This window comes from Berghia stephanieae, chromosome 5 (assembly GCF_034508935.2).
Source record: "Berghia stephanieae isolate SIO BIC M18660-M18661 chromosome 5, UCSD_Bste_1.3, whole genome shotgun sequence".
NCBI classification, from domain to species: Eukaryota; Metazoa; Mollusca; class Gastropoda; order Nudibranchia; family Aeolidiidae; genus Berghia; species Berghia stephanieae.
In genome coordinates, this window is record NC_088364.1 from 67,370,435 (window position 1) to 67,386,440 (window position 16,006).

General features: G+C 36.7%; 1 protein-coding gene across 3 annotated transcripts in view; it reads left to right on the plus strand.

Annotated features, from left to right (window-relative positions):
• Positions 1-10,963, plus strand: part of LOC144973464 (uncharacterized) — an 86,690-nt gene extending 75,727 nt beyond the window's left edge. For all 3 annotated transcript variants that reach the window (XM_078915935.1, XM_078915936.1, XM_078915937.1), the window contains exons 4-10: positions 2,740-2,846; positions 3,531-3,681; positions 4,547-4,713; positions 5,921-7,933; positions 8,719-8,874; positions 10,069-10,288; positions 10,664-10,963. In XM_078915935.1, coding sequence (XP_078772061.1) covers positions 2,740-2,846; positions 3,531-3,681; positions 4,547-4,713; positions 5,921-7,933; positions 8,719-8,874; positions 10,069-10,288; positions 10,664-10,905 — 3,056 coding nt within the window. In that variant the 3' untranslated portion in view covers positions 10,906-10,963. The remainder of the gene's footprint in view (positions 1-2,739; positions 2,847-3,530; positions 3,682-4,546; positions 4,714-5,920; positions 7,934-8,718; positions 8,875-10,068; positions 10,289-10,663) is intronic.
• The last annotated feature ends 5,043 nt before the right edge of the window (positions 10,964-16,006 follow it).

The following is a 16,006-nucleotide window of genomic DNA, read 5'->3' on the forward strand; positions in this document are numbered from 1 at the left end:
GGCTGATTGATGACCCAAAAATTGTTATGATCTGGTTGTTAACCAACCCAGCGAAATGGTTATGGTCTCATTGTTCTAACAGAAATAAATACTCTCAAACCAACCCAACGAAATGTTATGATCTCTCAATGTTGTAACAGAAATACGCTCAAACCAGCATGTCCCGACGGCAAAACGTCGCATATGCTTATAACTTTTATAAGCATATTGAGATTGAGAGCAGCGGGGCACACACACACACACACACACATACACACACACACACACACACACACACACACACACACCTTGAGAGCATTTCTATTATAACAATGAGATCATAACAATTTAATTAATGCGTTGGGTTGAGGGTACAGTTTCTGTTACAACAATGAGATCATAACAATTTTTGGGTCATTGCCCTCTGACGGCAAAACGTCGCATATGCTTATTATTAGCGACTTGATAAAAAAACCAAAACAGGAACGAATCAAAGCACTGGTGAACCCGCCACCTCCATTCAAACTCTACGTAATCAAATCGCCGATAGTGTCTGGTTCTTGCTTGCACCCGTCGGAACTTTTGTTTATCTATAATTTGTAGTTCTTTCAAGTGTGTACGAAGCTACCTTCATTGATGAAATATTATTATTATGCACACGGCTTTCTTTTATTGTTGTGGTTAATAATATTGGGATCTGAATAATACATGGACATGCAAAATTATCTCTCTCTCTCTCTCTCTCTCTCTCTCTCTCTCTCTCTCTCTCATCTCTCTCTCATCTCTCTCTCTCTCTCTCTCTCTCTCTCTCTCTCTCTCTCTCTCTCTCTCTCTCTCTCTCTCTCTCTCTCTCCTCTCAATAGCTCTTTCAGTCTCTCCATCTTCTGTTCTCACTTAACATGTCCCCCCCCCTCTCTCTCTCTCTCTCTCTCTCTCTCTCTATCTATCTATCTCTCTCTCCCTCCCTCTCCCTCTCTATCTCTCTCTCGCGTATAATATAAGCACGCACGCACATACACACACACACACACACACACACACACATACATACATACAATCAATTTCAGACCAGCTTTTTGTGGTTGTTCTTCCAGGGTAAAAGTTGCAGTAAAAGCGTGATTCAACGATACGGTCTTCGCGCCCAAAAAGTACCAAGTTCGATCACCCGACGCTGCGCTGTGTGACTTGAGCAAGTCATATCACCCTAGCTCTTTTGCGGCGCTACACTGCGGCTGACGCCTGGGTTATTCCAGTCCTCCCTTGGGATAGACCCTAAAGACAAATTTCCCTAATGGGATGAATTAAGGGAATTTTATTTTTATTCTTATTTTTTTTATAATTTTTGCCATCTGGGACCTGATGGCTCGGTAGGTAGAACTCTCGCCTCACAACTCTCTGGTATCTATCCCAGGTGCAGTCCAGATTTTTGTCTGACCTCCCCCCTCCTCCCTAGCCTTGTCCACCCAGCACTTGGGATCCGTTAGATTTCGCGAAACGTACTTTGCGATAAACTTGCGTCCTATCCAAAGGGTATCAAGCAATTCTCATTGACTGGGTGGGGATCCTGACCTCCCATAGTGGGCAGGGAGGTACATGCTGTGTCTTCTATCCCTCCATACCCGTTTTCCAATTGTTTCCTGTCATTGTCTTGGAATGAGATTACTTAGTTTTGTCGGTACTTAGTTTTGTCCTGATCCTTGCCGGAGTTCCTTGGCTGGGAGGGAAACAGTCGAATGTATAGTTATAGTTTTGGGAGATGATATTTTTTCCATTGTAAATCATCTCTCTGTTATGTTTAGTTAACATATTATATTATATGATTGGTAAACATTTGAGTGTATTCCTCTTAGTTGGGACCTGTGCTTGTGTCTGGATGAGACTTTTAGGTGATCTCAAACTAAGTACTTTGACGGTGTGCTCTTGGAATCTACATCTGATCCCTATTTGAACCAATTCCCCTTTGTCTTACCTTTTCTTTTGTTCTTTAATTTTTTAAAACTTTTTATTATCCCATTTTCTTCCTTTTTACTGGCGCTGATATGACCTTAATGTGTTGCAAGCGCCGTAAAACCCTTAAAAACATAAAAACATAAACAATTCTCATTGTCTGATTTGTGCATCAGAAACCTGCATAAACTGGGGAACGTTAGGTTCTACGTCTCCAATCTGAGTGACATATGTTTACAACCATATTTTTAATTTTACATATATTGATTCCATGCGTTTAGGTAAAATGCTCATAACATCCGCCAGCCGAACATAACGTACTAACACACAAAATTATGTGTAATCTTAAACATTTATAGCCTGATTGATATATTTTAGTGAGAAGTAATTTTAACATGGTTGTCTAAAAATAGTAACAAACAGTTAAGTGACGTCAATTTCGTTCCTTTTATATCATTATGTTATATTTAAAAAAGTAAATAAAAATTGAGCTTTATATGTAGCGCAATATCCACTAAACGTGCTCAAAGCGCTTAACAAGGGGTCCAGGCGATATTACAATTTTTTTTTGGAGACAGAGACAACGCTGTTAACGGCCAGGTACTCATTTTACACCTGAGTAAGGTGAGAGAATGTAAGTAAAGAGCCTTATCCAAGGACTCAACTATGCGCCGAGCGAGGCTCGACCTTTCGTTTCGAAAGCAAGTGTCATACCACAAGAACACATATTTTGATTTATTATTTTTGATTTTTAATATTGATTTATTTTTTTCAAAAGTCATTTTCTATCTTTCTTTTTTTTTCCTTTTTCAGGAGTGGGTCAACTGCCCAAAATGGCCCAGCCGGCCCTGAAGTGTCTCGTGTGTGACGACAAGTCGTCTGGTGTCCACTACGGGGTGTTGGCCTGTGAGGGATGTAAGGTGAGTGCTGCTGCCCTGCTAGGCTACTTACTCAACTCTCCAATGATAAACAACATATTATTATTGTTGTAAAGATTTTTCTCACACTACTACCGCACCAAATATCTGGAATACACTTCCGTTAGACTTAGTGGGTAAGGTATTTCCGTCTGAGGTGACTTTTTAGAAGTACCTTAAAACACACCCTGTGTGTATATAAATAGTTCATAATACTTGACAATTTGTGTGTAATAATTATTGTGTGTAGCATGTATGATTTCCCCTCTCTCTAGTCAATGTGCGCCAAGAGCTGCGAAAACCCGGAATTACGATTTATTATTATTATTATTATTATTATTATTATTATTATTAGTAGTAGTAGTAGTAGTAGTAGTAGTAGTAGTAGTAGTAGTAGTAGTAGTAGTAGTAGTAGTAGTAGTAGTAGTAGTAGTAGTAGTAGTAGTAAGGTTGTGGGATCGAGCCCCTTATCCACTCGAAATTTTTATTCTCTGTTGTCTTCTGGCACTTTTCTACTCACTTCATTTTCTGTTATCGATATAAGTGCCTGCTCCACTCACTTTTCTGAACTAAAAACGTGTCTTCCGTTTTGTCCAAAAAAAAAACAAAAAAAAAAAAAAAACGTTTCTTTAACAATGACGTATAAAGCCTTTCATCCCTTTCCCTACCCCATTCCTTCCTCTCCAGGGATTTTTTCGACGAGCCCTTCAAAACGTGGGCGACCCGGCCCGTAAGAAATGCTTCTACTCCAAGAACTGTGAGATTAACATGCAGACGAGGAACCGATGCCAGTATTGTCGTCTGCAGAAGTGTCTGGCCCTGGGCATGTCACGGGCAGGTAAAAACCCGACACCTTTGCCTTTATCGGTGGATTCGTTGTTGTTGTTATTGTTGTTGTTGTTGTTTTGTTGTTGTTCTTGGTGGTGTTGGTATTGTTGTTTGTGGTGGTGGTCGTGGTCGTCGTCGTGGTGGTGGTGGTGGTGGTGGTGATGATGATGATAAAAGTCGCTATACGTAAAGGGATAACTTTTAATAATAGCTGAAACACATACCCACATTCATACAAGTACATATTCACTCACACACGCACACACACTGACACCCATACTCACACAAAAAATACTCACTCGCACGCACAAACACAAACACTCTCTCTCTCTCTCTTTCTCTCTCTCTCTCTCTCTCTCTTTCTTTCTCTCTCTCTTTCTCTCTCTCTCTCTCTCTCTCTCTCTCTCTCCATCTCTCTCTCCCCTCCCCCCCTCCCTCTCTCTCCCTTATCTTCCTCTCTCTCTCTCTCTCTCTCTCTCTCTCTCTCTCTCTCTCTCCCTTCTCTCCCCCCACCCTCTCTGTCTCTCTCTCCCTTCTCTCCTTCTCTCTCTCATTCTCTCTACTCTCTCTATCCCCTCCCCCCCTCTCTCTCTTCTCCCCCCCCCCTCTCTCTCTCTCTACTCTCTGCCCCTCATCTCTCTCTCTCTCTCTCTCTCTCTCTCTACTCTCTCCCCCCCCCACCTGTCTCTTTACTCTCTCCCTCTCTACCTCCCCCCTTTCTCTCTCTCTCTCTCTACCTCCCCCCTTTCTCTCTCTCTCTCTCTCTCTCTCTCTCTCTCTCTCTCTTTCTTTCTTTCTTATTCTCTCTCTCTCCCACTCTCTCCCCCCTCCCCCTCTGACACATTAACACCAGTGTATCAATTACTCCCTCACAGCCGCCAAGTTAGGAAGACGTTCCAGACAAATGCGCGAGACGATTCGCAAGATCGAGGACACCCAGACAGAGCAGGCTCTCCAGGGACTCCTCAGTCTGAACGCGGACAGCAGTACTTCAACAGTGGCAGCTCCCGCCAGTCCACTGGGGGCGAATAATCTGCCGACGGTACAGCACTACTACATGATTGTCTTATTTATGTCTAACATCTGAAGTTTTCATTCATTCATTCATTCATTCATTCATTCATTCATTCATTCATTCATTCATTCATTCATTCATTCATTCAATCATCCATTCAGTCAGTCATGCATTCATTCTTTCAATTCTTCTTCATCTTATTGTCTAAGTTTTTATTCATTCATTCATTCATTCATTCATTCATTCATTCATTCATTCATTCATTCATTCATTCATCATTCATTCATTCATTCTCTCAATTGTTATACTTCCTTTGTGTGAGAATTTCCCCTGGTCAGAGATTTATTTTTGATGTATCTGAAATTTTGATTCATTCATTCATTCATTCATTCATTCATTCATTCATTCATTCATTCATCCACATCCATTCATTCATTCATTCATTCATTCTCTCAATTGTTATACTTCTTTTGTATGAGAATTTCCCCTAGTCAGAGATTTATTTTTGATGTATCTGAAGTTTTCATTCATTCATTCATTAATTCATGAATGCATCCACATCCATTCATTCATTCATTCATTCATTTATTTATTCATTCATTCATTCATTTACCATTTCAGTTTTTCATTTATCTGAAGTTTGCATTCATTCATTCATTCATTATTTCAATTATTATTCTTATATGTGAACATTTCCCGCAAAATACAACCAGAACCCTTTTTTAAAAACTTCTCCAGCACACATATAATAATGATATCCTGACCACAATTATAATCTTAACGTCATATCGTTGAATGAAATAACCAAACGTTATTTTTAAAAAGAATACATTTTGATAAGATCTAATATAGGTGTGAGGTCATTGATGGTGTCCCTGTAAGAGTCTTGAATCTTGCGTTTAAAGTTTTGGGCTCAAACTTAAGACATCGGGTACTTGAATGAATGCATAAATTCATGCTCTAAGGCGCTTTACAATAAAACACGTATTCTCAAAGGAAAAATAAAATAAAAAGTACAGCACTGAAATCTCAATATGAAAAACGTTAAACTAAATGAAGTAATCTTAAAGAAACGAATTGTTGTTAAATAAGAAAGGTCAAATATGTTTTTTTTAAATAGTTCAAGTAACCTTGTCAAAACCTTTTTGTAGAGTAGGATATATAATCCACTTGTCCTTAAAACGGACCATCTAGATTTTATGCTTCATGAATGATTTCTAATGTCATCCTTCAGGCTCCATCGGAATCGCCAGTTCAGTTTGCAGCCCGTACCCAAGCCCAAATATTAGACAGCGGGGGAGATCAAATATCCATGGCTAGCTTGTCCAAAATTTTGAAACAGAGGGCTTCATCATCATCCTCATCCTCATCGACACCTACCAGTCAACTCATCGGTCAGCCAATGGTTGCTGACCAAGCCGTCCTAGTCGCTGCAGCTGCGGCCAAAGCTGCTGTAGCCGCAGGAAGTCTCAGCGAATCGGACATGACAGAATCTCGTATCTTGTCACTCATGCGATTTCATCAGCAAGTTGTAATGGGAACAGAAGCTGCAGACACAACTACAGCAGCCAACATGACATCTGCAATCAAAAAGGAGGTGAGAGTCACCCCAGACAGGGATGACAAACCTCTCATGTTGACAGTTCAGAGACCTGTTGGGACGTCATCATCTTCCCCTCAACCATCAGATCTTCGAACCTCATCATCAGCATCATCTTTATCATTACCCATCATAGTCCAACATCATCTCCCCAATTCATCATTATCACTAACATCATCATCATTACCATCATCATCCATTATAAATAACAGTCAGAGTAGGACCTCCAAAAATTTTCTGACGTCATCATCATCATCAATATCATCATCTGCAACCACTTTGGCTGCAGTCCTGTCATCACCATCATCATCTACCCTCTCCCCTTATGCAGAAATGCTGTCCTCTGCCAGCACCCCAATCTCTGGAACAGCCAGTCAAATCACCTCACTGCTTCGCTCCGGAGACCCCCACCTCTTCACCATGCCCACATCAACAGGGCAAGTCTTTATCAAATTGGACGACGGGCGGATTGAACCCGTCCCATCGTCTATTATTTACCCATCGTCATTACTCACAAGCGTCCTCTCCTCTCCAACACTTCCACAACAAGTCAGCAGGGACAGCCCCAACCTGCCACACCCGGCTACGTCTTCCATTCCTCCAATAGCCCCAGACGACCTGCGTGACTCACAAAACCTTAACCATCAGCCATCTGTGATAGTCCAAGCTTCGGGAGGAGTCGCTGACTCCGCCTCCTCAACAAGTTTGGATCTTCGTAAGAAAGTCTCCGCCTCGGCCGTGGAGCAGTTTATCCGTAGTCCAATCAAGAAGAGACCGTATATCCCTAACTTGGAAGGTGCTGATAATAATGATCTCAATGCTGTATCGTCACCCCCGCCAGAATCATCATCCCCAATACTACAATCATCTCCATCGTCATCTTCATCGACATCTTCATCACCGTCACTCGCTGCTGCTGCTGCCAATATCACTAGACGAGGATCAAATGGTGAGCCAAAGTCAAAACAGCCTCGAAGTAATAGCACTGGCAGTGATGGAAATATCAGTATAAATAGTAATAATAGTAACAGTTTTAGAGCTGTTTCTTCCCAGCAAACCTCAGCATCGTCTTCATTACGGAAAAATATGAAAAATAGCAATACCACTCACAATACAACCAATTTCTCTTCTCATATCTTATCAGCTCTTCACAGCCAACCAAAAGAACCAAGTAATTCTCTACCTGCTGATACACATTTCTTGAATTCTAAGCAGTCATTAACAGTTCAACAACAAAACCACAATACTGCTGGTTTCCCGTTAAGGTTATCCACAGCACAGTTATCCGGTTTCAGTCATCAAGTTGCCTCGGGGTCGACTGGTATTGTCATGTCTCCTCTTCAACAACAATTGTCTCAACCACGACTCAACGCAGTTAACAACAACAACAATAACAATAATAACACCTCTAATCTGCCTTCTCGTGAGACTGGGGGGGCAGGAATGAGTCGTCCCATTGGAAAAGAGGAGGTAAAAATAACGTTACCTTACATGGTATCGCGACTGCACGATTCGTACAACACAACTTTTGCTTTCCTCAAGTCCAAACTGCCAGAAATGAGGGTGAAACTTCGAGAGTTCCAGAACAATTTGATGGAAAAGTACATTGGTAAAATCATCTCACAGGGACTTAAAGGCAATGTACAGGTGAGCTGTTTTACGTTATCTTTCTCTTTTATTTTATCCCAACAGCTATCTAGTATTTGGAAAATATTTCTCTGCCGTCTGTCTGGGATTTTAAGAGATGTGATAATGTTTTTATTATTTTTGTTATTGACCGAGGAAGGGTTTGAGCCAGAAACATTCCATGTTGGATGTTTTGTTCTGTTTTGAAGCTGTTATATTCATTTTTGTTTATTACTTTTTACAGTCCACAGCTTCTAGCAGTTTAGTGTCACTTTGATTTGTGCACCCTGCTGTTTAGGTAGTTATAAAAAAAATGAAATGGTTTAAAGGAGAAAGCGGACGAGGGATCATGTTGGCAGGAAATTATTGATGCACTCCTCAAGGAGTCAAAGTGACGGTAATTACGAGGTCTGAGGTTCGATCCCCAGTCAAGGTGGGCTGACTTTTTAGGATGATATTTTTATTTTTATTTCTAGTTTTTCATACACACTTTTCAGATTTTTATAAGGTAGTCAAGAAGTGACAGCGAAGTTTTGGTGAAACATAGACAGAGATGTATGCACATACAAAAATAGATAATTTATTTAGTCATTGCAAAACAGCAGTAAATGACTTAGTAATTTTTTATAAATATAAATAATGATTTAGTTATTTATGATAAATAATTATAAATAAAAGTTTTTAAAAATAAATAAATATGAAAATTTATGTAGCGCATTTCCACTATGCGTAGGGTGCTTCACAATGTTTCTTGAATTGATGAATGATTTTATTATTCAATGTCCACACGCACCCTTTTGTTTCAGAATCCATCCAGTCTTGGAGAAGAATGCTGGGAGCATTTCCAAATGCGTCTGAACGTGACTATCGAGGCCGTGGTGTGTTTTGGGAAGACCATCCCTGGCTTTGCTGACCTGGATCAGGAGGACCAGATGTGCCTCATCAAGGGGGGATGTTTTGAAGTAAGGGAGGGAGTTCTTGACGGCTGGCATTTTGGATAAAACTGCCTTGTGCTAATGATAAAAACGCAATTTTTTTTTCACATATATCGTCTCAAAATGGGATGAACCTGATACTTTAAATTGAATTTTATGCTTTTTATAACAGTGGAATAAAACTAAACAAGAAGCATTTCTAGCACATCGTAACCAGCAAGTCAGCAGAGTTAATATTATGATCAAAAAAAAGATTTATAATTAAAAATAAATAATAAAAATGAAAAAGTTATTCGTTTATCGGTCGTCATATTTTTTTAAAAAATGATTTTGAAATAATAGAATGTCCCAATTCTTTATAGTTGATTTAAAACTGAATGTTTTTATTTATTTATCTCATTCTGGCATAATATCTGATCAACATGTTAGATTGACACAATATCTGATCAACGTGGTAGATTGACATAATACCTGATCAACGTGGTAGATTGACACAATATCTGATCAACGTGGTAGATTGACACAATATCTGATCAACGTGGTAGATTGACATAATACCTGATCAACATGGTAGATTGACACAATATCTGATCAACGTGGTAGATTGACACAATATCTGATCAACGTGGTAGATTGACACAATATCTGATCAACGTGGTAGATTTACATAATAGCTGATCAACGTGGTAGATTGACACAATACCTGATCAACGTGGTAGATTGACATAATATCTGATCAACGTGGTAGATTGACATAATATCTGATCAACGTGGTAGATTGACATAATATCTGATCAACGTGGTAGATTGACATAATATCTGATCAACGTGGTAGATTTTCATAATATCTGATCAACGTGGTAGATTGACATAATACCTGATCAACGTGGTAGATTGTCACAATACCTGATCAACGTGGTAGATTGACACAATATCTGATCAACGTGGTAGATTGACACAATATCTGATCAACGTGGTAGATTTACATAATACCTGATCAACGTGGTAGATTGACACAATACCTGATCAACGTGGTAGATTGACACAATACCTGATCAACATGGTAGATTGACATAATACCTGATCAACGTGGTAGATTGACATAATACCTGATCAACATGGTAGATTGACATAATACCTGATCAACGTGGTAGATTGTCATAATACCTGATCAACTTGGTAGATTTTGTTAGATTATCATATTGTTCTTTTTTCTTCCAGGTGGCTTGTGTCGTGTGTTCTCCATTTGTGGACTCAGACTCCAACTCCATCTTTCTGCTGGGCAACAGCTCGATCGTGGTCAGGGAGGACATGAAGTCTGGTTTCCCTCTGGGGGAACACTTTGTGGAGCTGCTGTTCAACCTTTCCAACAGGCTGAACCACTTCAACCTCAGAGAATCGGAGAAAGCACTCTTCAGCGCTCTGGTCCTCATTTCTCCAGGTATGGATGGTATTTAGCTCTAGCTCATATCATTTTTCTCAATTATGGAATTGAAAATCATTTTGACTTAACCAAACAAAAATAATAAAATTAATTGATTAAACTTGTATGAGGCACTTTTTTACCAAACTCAATCTGCTTTACAATGCTTTATTGATTCCCAAGCAGGCCATATGACCAAGAAATAATCATAATAATGATAAGAATTTTGTAGCAATATCATCATCATACCCCTGACAATTTTGAATGATTTTTTTTTTACTGGTGTTTTTAAAAATTATTTTTGTTTTATATTGCATTATTATCACAAGTAAACAATGGTCTTTTTCCCCGACCCGAAAGGATAATTTAAAAAATATTTTTTTCTTTTCCTAGATCGATCTGGACTGAAAAACCGTGAGAAGGTTTCACGTCTCCAAGAACTTTTGATTCAAGCACTCCAGGCAGAAATTCTGTCCAGTCACCAGGAAGAGGGTGCCCTCTTTCCACGTCTGCTCATGTCAATCTCCAGTCTGCGAGAACTGGGCGTGGAGCACCGTCGTATGTTAGAGTCCCTCAGGGGACATATGAATTTTCCACACGATCTCTATGCAGAGATATTTGATCTTATACCTTGATGTTAATATTCATAAAGTAAAGACATTTTTTCTTTACTTGGTAATTTAATGAAGAAAATATACATTGTTATTTTTATTTGAATGTATTAAAAAAAAAAAACAAGGGGGGTGAAGGTGAATTTTTGCTATGTTCACCTAAAACATGTGTGTAAAAATTTATGAAATAATTGGATGGGCAAGAAACAAAGATGTTGATTTTGGCAAGTGTCAGTTTGTCTCTGTATTATTTATGTCAGGTTTTATGATAAGTTTCATATGATGTTTATGTTAAAAATCAAGCCTGTTCTCGACATCAAGAATAGCTGGAGATCTCGAGGAAGAATTTTTATTACATTCTACTTCTATTGTGCAAACTTTCCACCCTCTCAATTCATGGGCTGTACCCATCTAATATCTTCCTCGTCCTCTTCTCTCTTTCTGTCTCCAAAAAATATGGTATTGAGACATAAATTTGTTTAAGTTTTTGTTGGGCTTTTTTTTTTAGGGGGGGGGGGGGGGGGGGTTCAAGACAGCCAGATTGTGTGTATTTCTTCTGGCACCATGAAGTTGTGTTGGGACTAACCGGTGATAAGTTGAATATAACCAAATCCATCGAATGATTTATTATCTATGACATCGTCCTGTTCCATCCAGGTTTGTTTCATGTAATGAATAGAAATTGAATATAACAAGAACAAAATTTTACATGTGGAATGTTTCAGGCTCAAAACTCTTCTTCAGCCTATAACAAAAACAATAAAACTATGAATACGTCGCTTAAAATCCAGACAGACATCAGAGAAATATTTGGTAAGTCTTGTCGGCAAGTCATTGGATCTTGAAATGACATTTCTCTGCAGTCTGTTGGGATTTTAAATGATGTATTCATGTTTCTGTTGCTTTTGTTATTGGCTAAAGGAGCGTTTTGAACCCAAAATGTCCCATGTTTGGTATTTTGTTCCTTTTTCAAAGCAGTTATTTTTATTTTTGTTCATTACTTTTTACAGTCCGCAGCTTCTATCTTGCAGCTTTGTATCACTTAGGTTTGTTTTCATATGAATTTATGTAATTTATTCTCGATTGGTGCTACAAGAGAAATGTTGAATCCAATTGCAAAGCATTTTTCTCTGGACTATCATTGATTGATCAATGCTGTATTTTATTTTGGTATGAAATTCTATTCATAAAAGTCAATTTGTAGTGAGGGATAAAATATTGATATATGCTACATTTCATTATATTATAACATTATGTTTTTGTTTTTTTTTTAAAGTCATTTGCATTATTGTTTTTTATTCCTATTTGTCATTTTAACCAGTTAACTCTGGAAAAACATGTATTAAAAAATTTGGCCAGAAAACTCGTCCTTCAAATATCGATCAATTTAAATGACCCTCATTCTCTTCTTGGCAAAAAAGTCTCAAACTTGGAACTTGATGAAAGAATTTCTGAAGTCCCAGGTTTAAGATTTTTTGCCAAGATGAGGGTTATTTAAATAGATTGATATTCATTGAAGGACGAGTTTTCTGGCCAAATTTTTTAATAGTGGGACAGTTAACTGGTTAATTAAAGATGGGTCAGTTATTTGTGTAATACATTGTAGTTTTTTTCTTTTTAACTCAGACATTTTAAGATCTTTTTCCAATGTTCAACATTGTGTTCTTGATATATTTATCATAGTCCTAAATTCCCTGTGATATTGGGAGACGACCAGGTTTCGAAAATAAGAGCAATGTTGATCTTTATAGCAGATGAGTAATTCTCACCCTCAAGGCGTTATTTTTTCCTATTGGGGCTCTCAATAGCTATTTTGATAGAGCACTTGCCAACTATCAACTTCCTCCTCCTCCTACCCAGCTGTGATTGGGTAGCTGAGTATTTTAGACCTGGCGGAAAGAATTTGCGATTGACAAGGAATTGTGAGTGTCTGTATAATGCAAATGCCTTATGGCTCTGAAATTTGATATTTGATATTTTAAAGTCATTCCTTCATACTGAAATTATCCTCATTATAAGGAAACCTTTACCGGTATGCTCTTTTTTCAAAATCTGGAATTTATTTTGTTTGTAAACAATAAAAGGAAATGTTATTTATGTTCTTTAAGAATTCAAATTGATACCAAATTGAAGTTAGAGAATATTCTTCTCTCAGTAATTGAATTTGTTTGTCCTTTAGTATGGATGTGAAGGAATACCCTTGTGAAATTGAATCATGAAAAAATTAGCAATTGATTTCTGAATACTTTAACTACAGTTCACTTTTAAGTGAAAATTTATTAGTATTAGAGAATAGGGAATTTGTCCAGAATTAATTTCTCTTTTTATGAAATATTTGTTATTGTTGTTATAATACTAATAATTATGATAATAGTAATAACATTGACAATAATATTGACAATAATATTAATAGTAATAATAATAATAATAATAATAAAAAAAATGATGATGATGATGAAAATATTATTATTATTATTATTATTATTATTATTATTATTATTATTATTATTATTATTATTATTATTATTATTATTATTATTATTATTATTATTGCTATCATCATCATCATCATTATTATTTATAGTTACCGTCATGGTTATGAAAATGGTTATTGTGTTTCTAATTAATGTGATTAGTGTTATTATTTTTTAAAAACATATATATATAAATAATTCTCTGTTTGTTGCTACCCATCCCGGTGTGTTTTGGGGTTTATACTTTGTAAATGACATACTCTGCTGTTTATGTTTTGTCGCATATAATTATGATTTATATATATGTATATATATATATATATATATAGGGTCTTTTGAAAATAGTTTATATCTCCAATTGTTGTTTTTAAAATCAATTTGTTTATCACCCCGGTGTTGATAATGGTTACATGAACTCTTGCTGTATATTATTATTAAATGGCTCTAATTCTACGCGCCAAAGAATTGAGAAAAATACCATGATATGTGCTGCTCTATGTGATGGCTTTGTCTACAAAGGAGCAGTGAAACTGTAGGTAATTTGCTTTCAATTTTCCGCTTTAGTATGGATGTGTTTTATGTAGAAGCACTGCACACATACAGCGCTGCCAACCTTACGTTAAAAAATACGTATTCATTCGTTGTACGCTTTCTGTTGGAGATCCAAGGCATAGTTCAATTTCTATAGGTACAACAGTTTGTTGGGTTTTTTTTTAAGTCATTCTATTGTTATATGACCCAGACATTCATGTTCTGAGTCAATAAAATATATTCTGGCTGGGTTATATCTGATTTATATGTTTATTCGGGAAGTCGATACTATTTATATCATCAATGAAGAGTCAGTTTATTCATTAATTTAAGTATCGATTATAGTATTGCTAGTATGGTCTTGTTTCCCATCACCCGAATTAGAGCTAATCATGATTGTACACTTTTTTTTTTTTCAAAATCTAACTCATTTTGGCTCTCCATTGTACACATTACCGTGGGTAAGGGTTGGCAGCCCTGTAAATACTCTGTTGACAGAGACAACGCTGTTAACGGCCAAGTACTCATTTTGCACCTGTGTACGGTGAGAGAATGTGAGGAGAGAGCCTTCTCCAAGGACTCATCTATGCACCGAGCGAGGCTCGAACCCAGGACCGAGTGTCAAACCACAAGACCACATTAAATAAAGGAATGTTAGTATTCTGTCGTAGGCAAAGCCAAAACAAAGCGCTGACATTCTATGGAAATCTGCCTGTGATTTTAAGTCTATCATTGTTGTCTCTATTTTATTTTATCTTTAAACATCTTGTAAAAAGATTTCCTCCTTGAATCCCGGTTTTTTTTGTATTCCAAGTTACACGATAATGAAAATGTTTAAATTTTTAAAAACTTTGTTGTTAGGAACACTTTTTTCCACACATGTGATATATTATTAACAAATTGGTGTAAATGTACTTTTTACCGTTTCATCATTGAATTTAACAATTTAAAAAATATTTTAAAAAGAGAGAAAGAAAAGATGATCAGTATTTTTTATGACAGTAATATTCTATTTTCAACATTTTATTTTTATCATTGTGTTGCTTCATTTACCTGACATCCCTGTTGATGATATGAATCATGATTGTTGATTTTTTTTTTTATCTATATATATATATATATATATATATATATATATATATATATATTATTTAAAATATTTACCACAATGTTTGGGGCAGTCTACATCAATGTTTCAGGCTTAATTTGCCATCTTCAGGACTGAGTTGTTTTGTTGACTGTTGTTGGTTCTTGAAGTGGTTCCGGTTTGAAGTTAATTTTAAGTTAAAATTAACTTCAAACCGGAACCACTTCAAGAACCAACAACAGTCAACAAAACAACTCAGTCCTGAAGATGGCAAATTAAGCCTGAAACATTGATGTAGACTGCCCCAAACATTGTGGTAAATATTTTAAATAATAATTCGCTCCATTACTACATGTCGAGCACTTTTCGTACCATATTTGTATCAAACACGATTCAATTCTATATATATATATATATATATATATATTATATATATATATATATGTATATATCATGATCATTCAAAAAAAAAAAAAAAAAACTAACCGGTGATTAGTTTTACATTATTTTGTGTGCATACATACCTTAGCATGGTTTATATGCAATCTTTTTTTTTTGTTTTTGTATATGTTGTTTTGTTTTTTTGTTTGTTTTTTTTTTTTTTGGGGGGGGGGGGGGGGGGAGGAGGAGGGAAATTGAGTTAATAATGCATCGTTCGATTCTTCCACCGTAATTCTCTACAAATAGTAATGATAATAATGATGCATCATCGCTACTCGTACTGGTGAATTATAACATTTTGTGTTGATGTGCCAAAAACTAAAATTTATCTGTACATAAATATGAACTTGATGAAATGTGTTTCTTCTAAGACTTTATGACTTAGATTTAGATTTAGTCAATGTTTATATTATATCTATCTGATTTTGGTGTGACTGTTTATGAAGCAGTTTTAATGTTAATTTAATGTAAAAAAAAAATGTTTATGATCCAACTTCTGTTGAAATACTAAACCTTTTGTATGAAAGAAAATATTAAGGTAAGTAGTGGGAAGGCAGGCCCTGGTGTAAGATTTGAAGGAGTAATTGAGAAT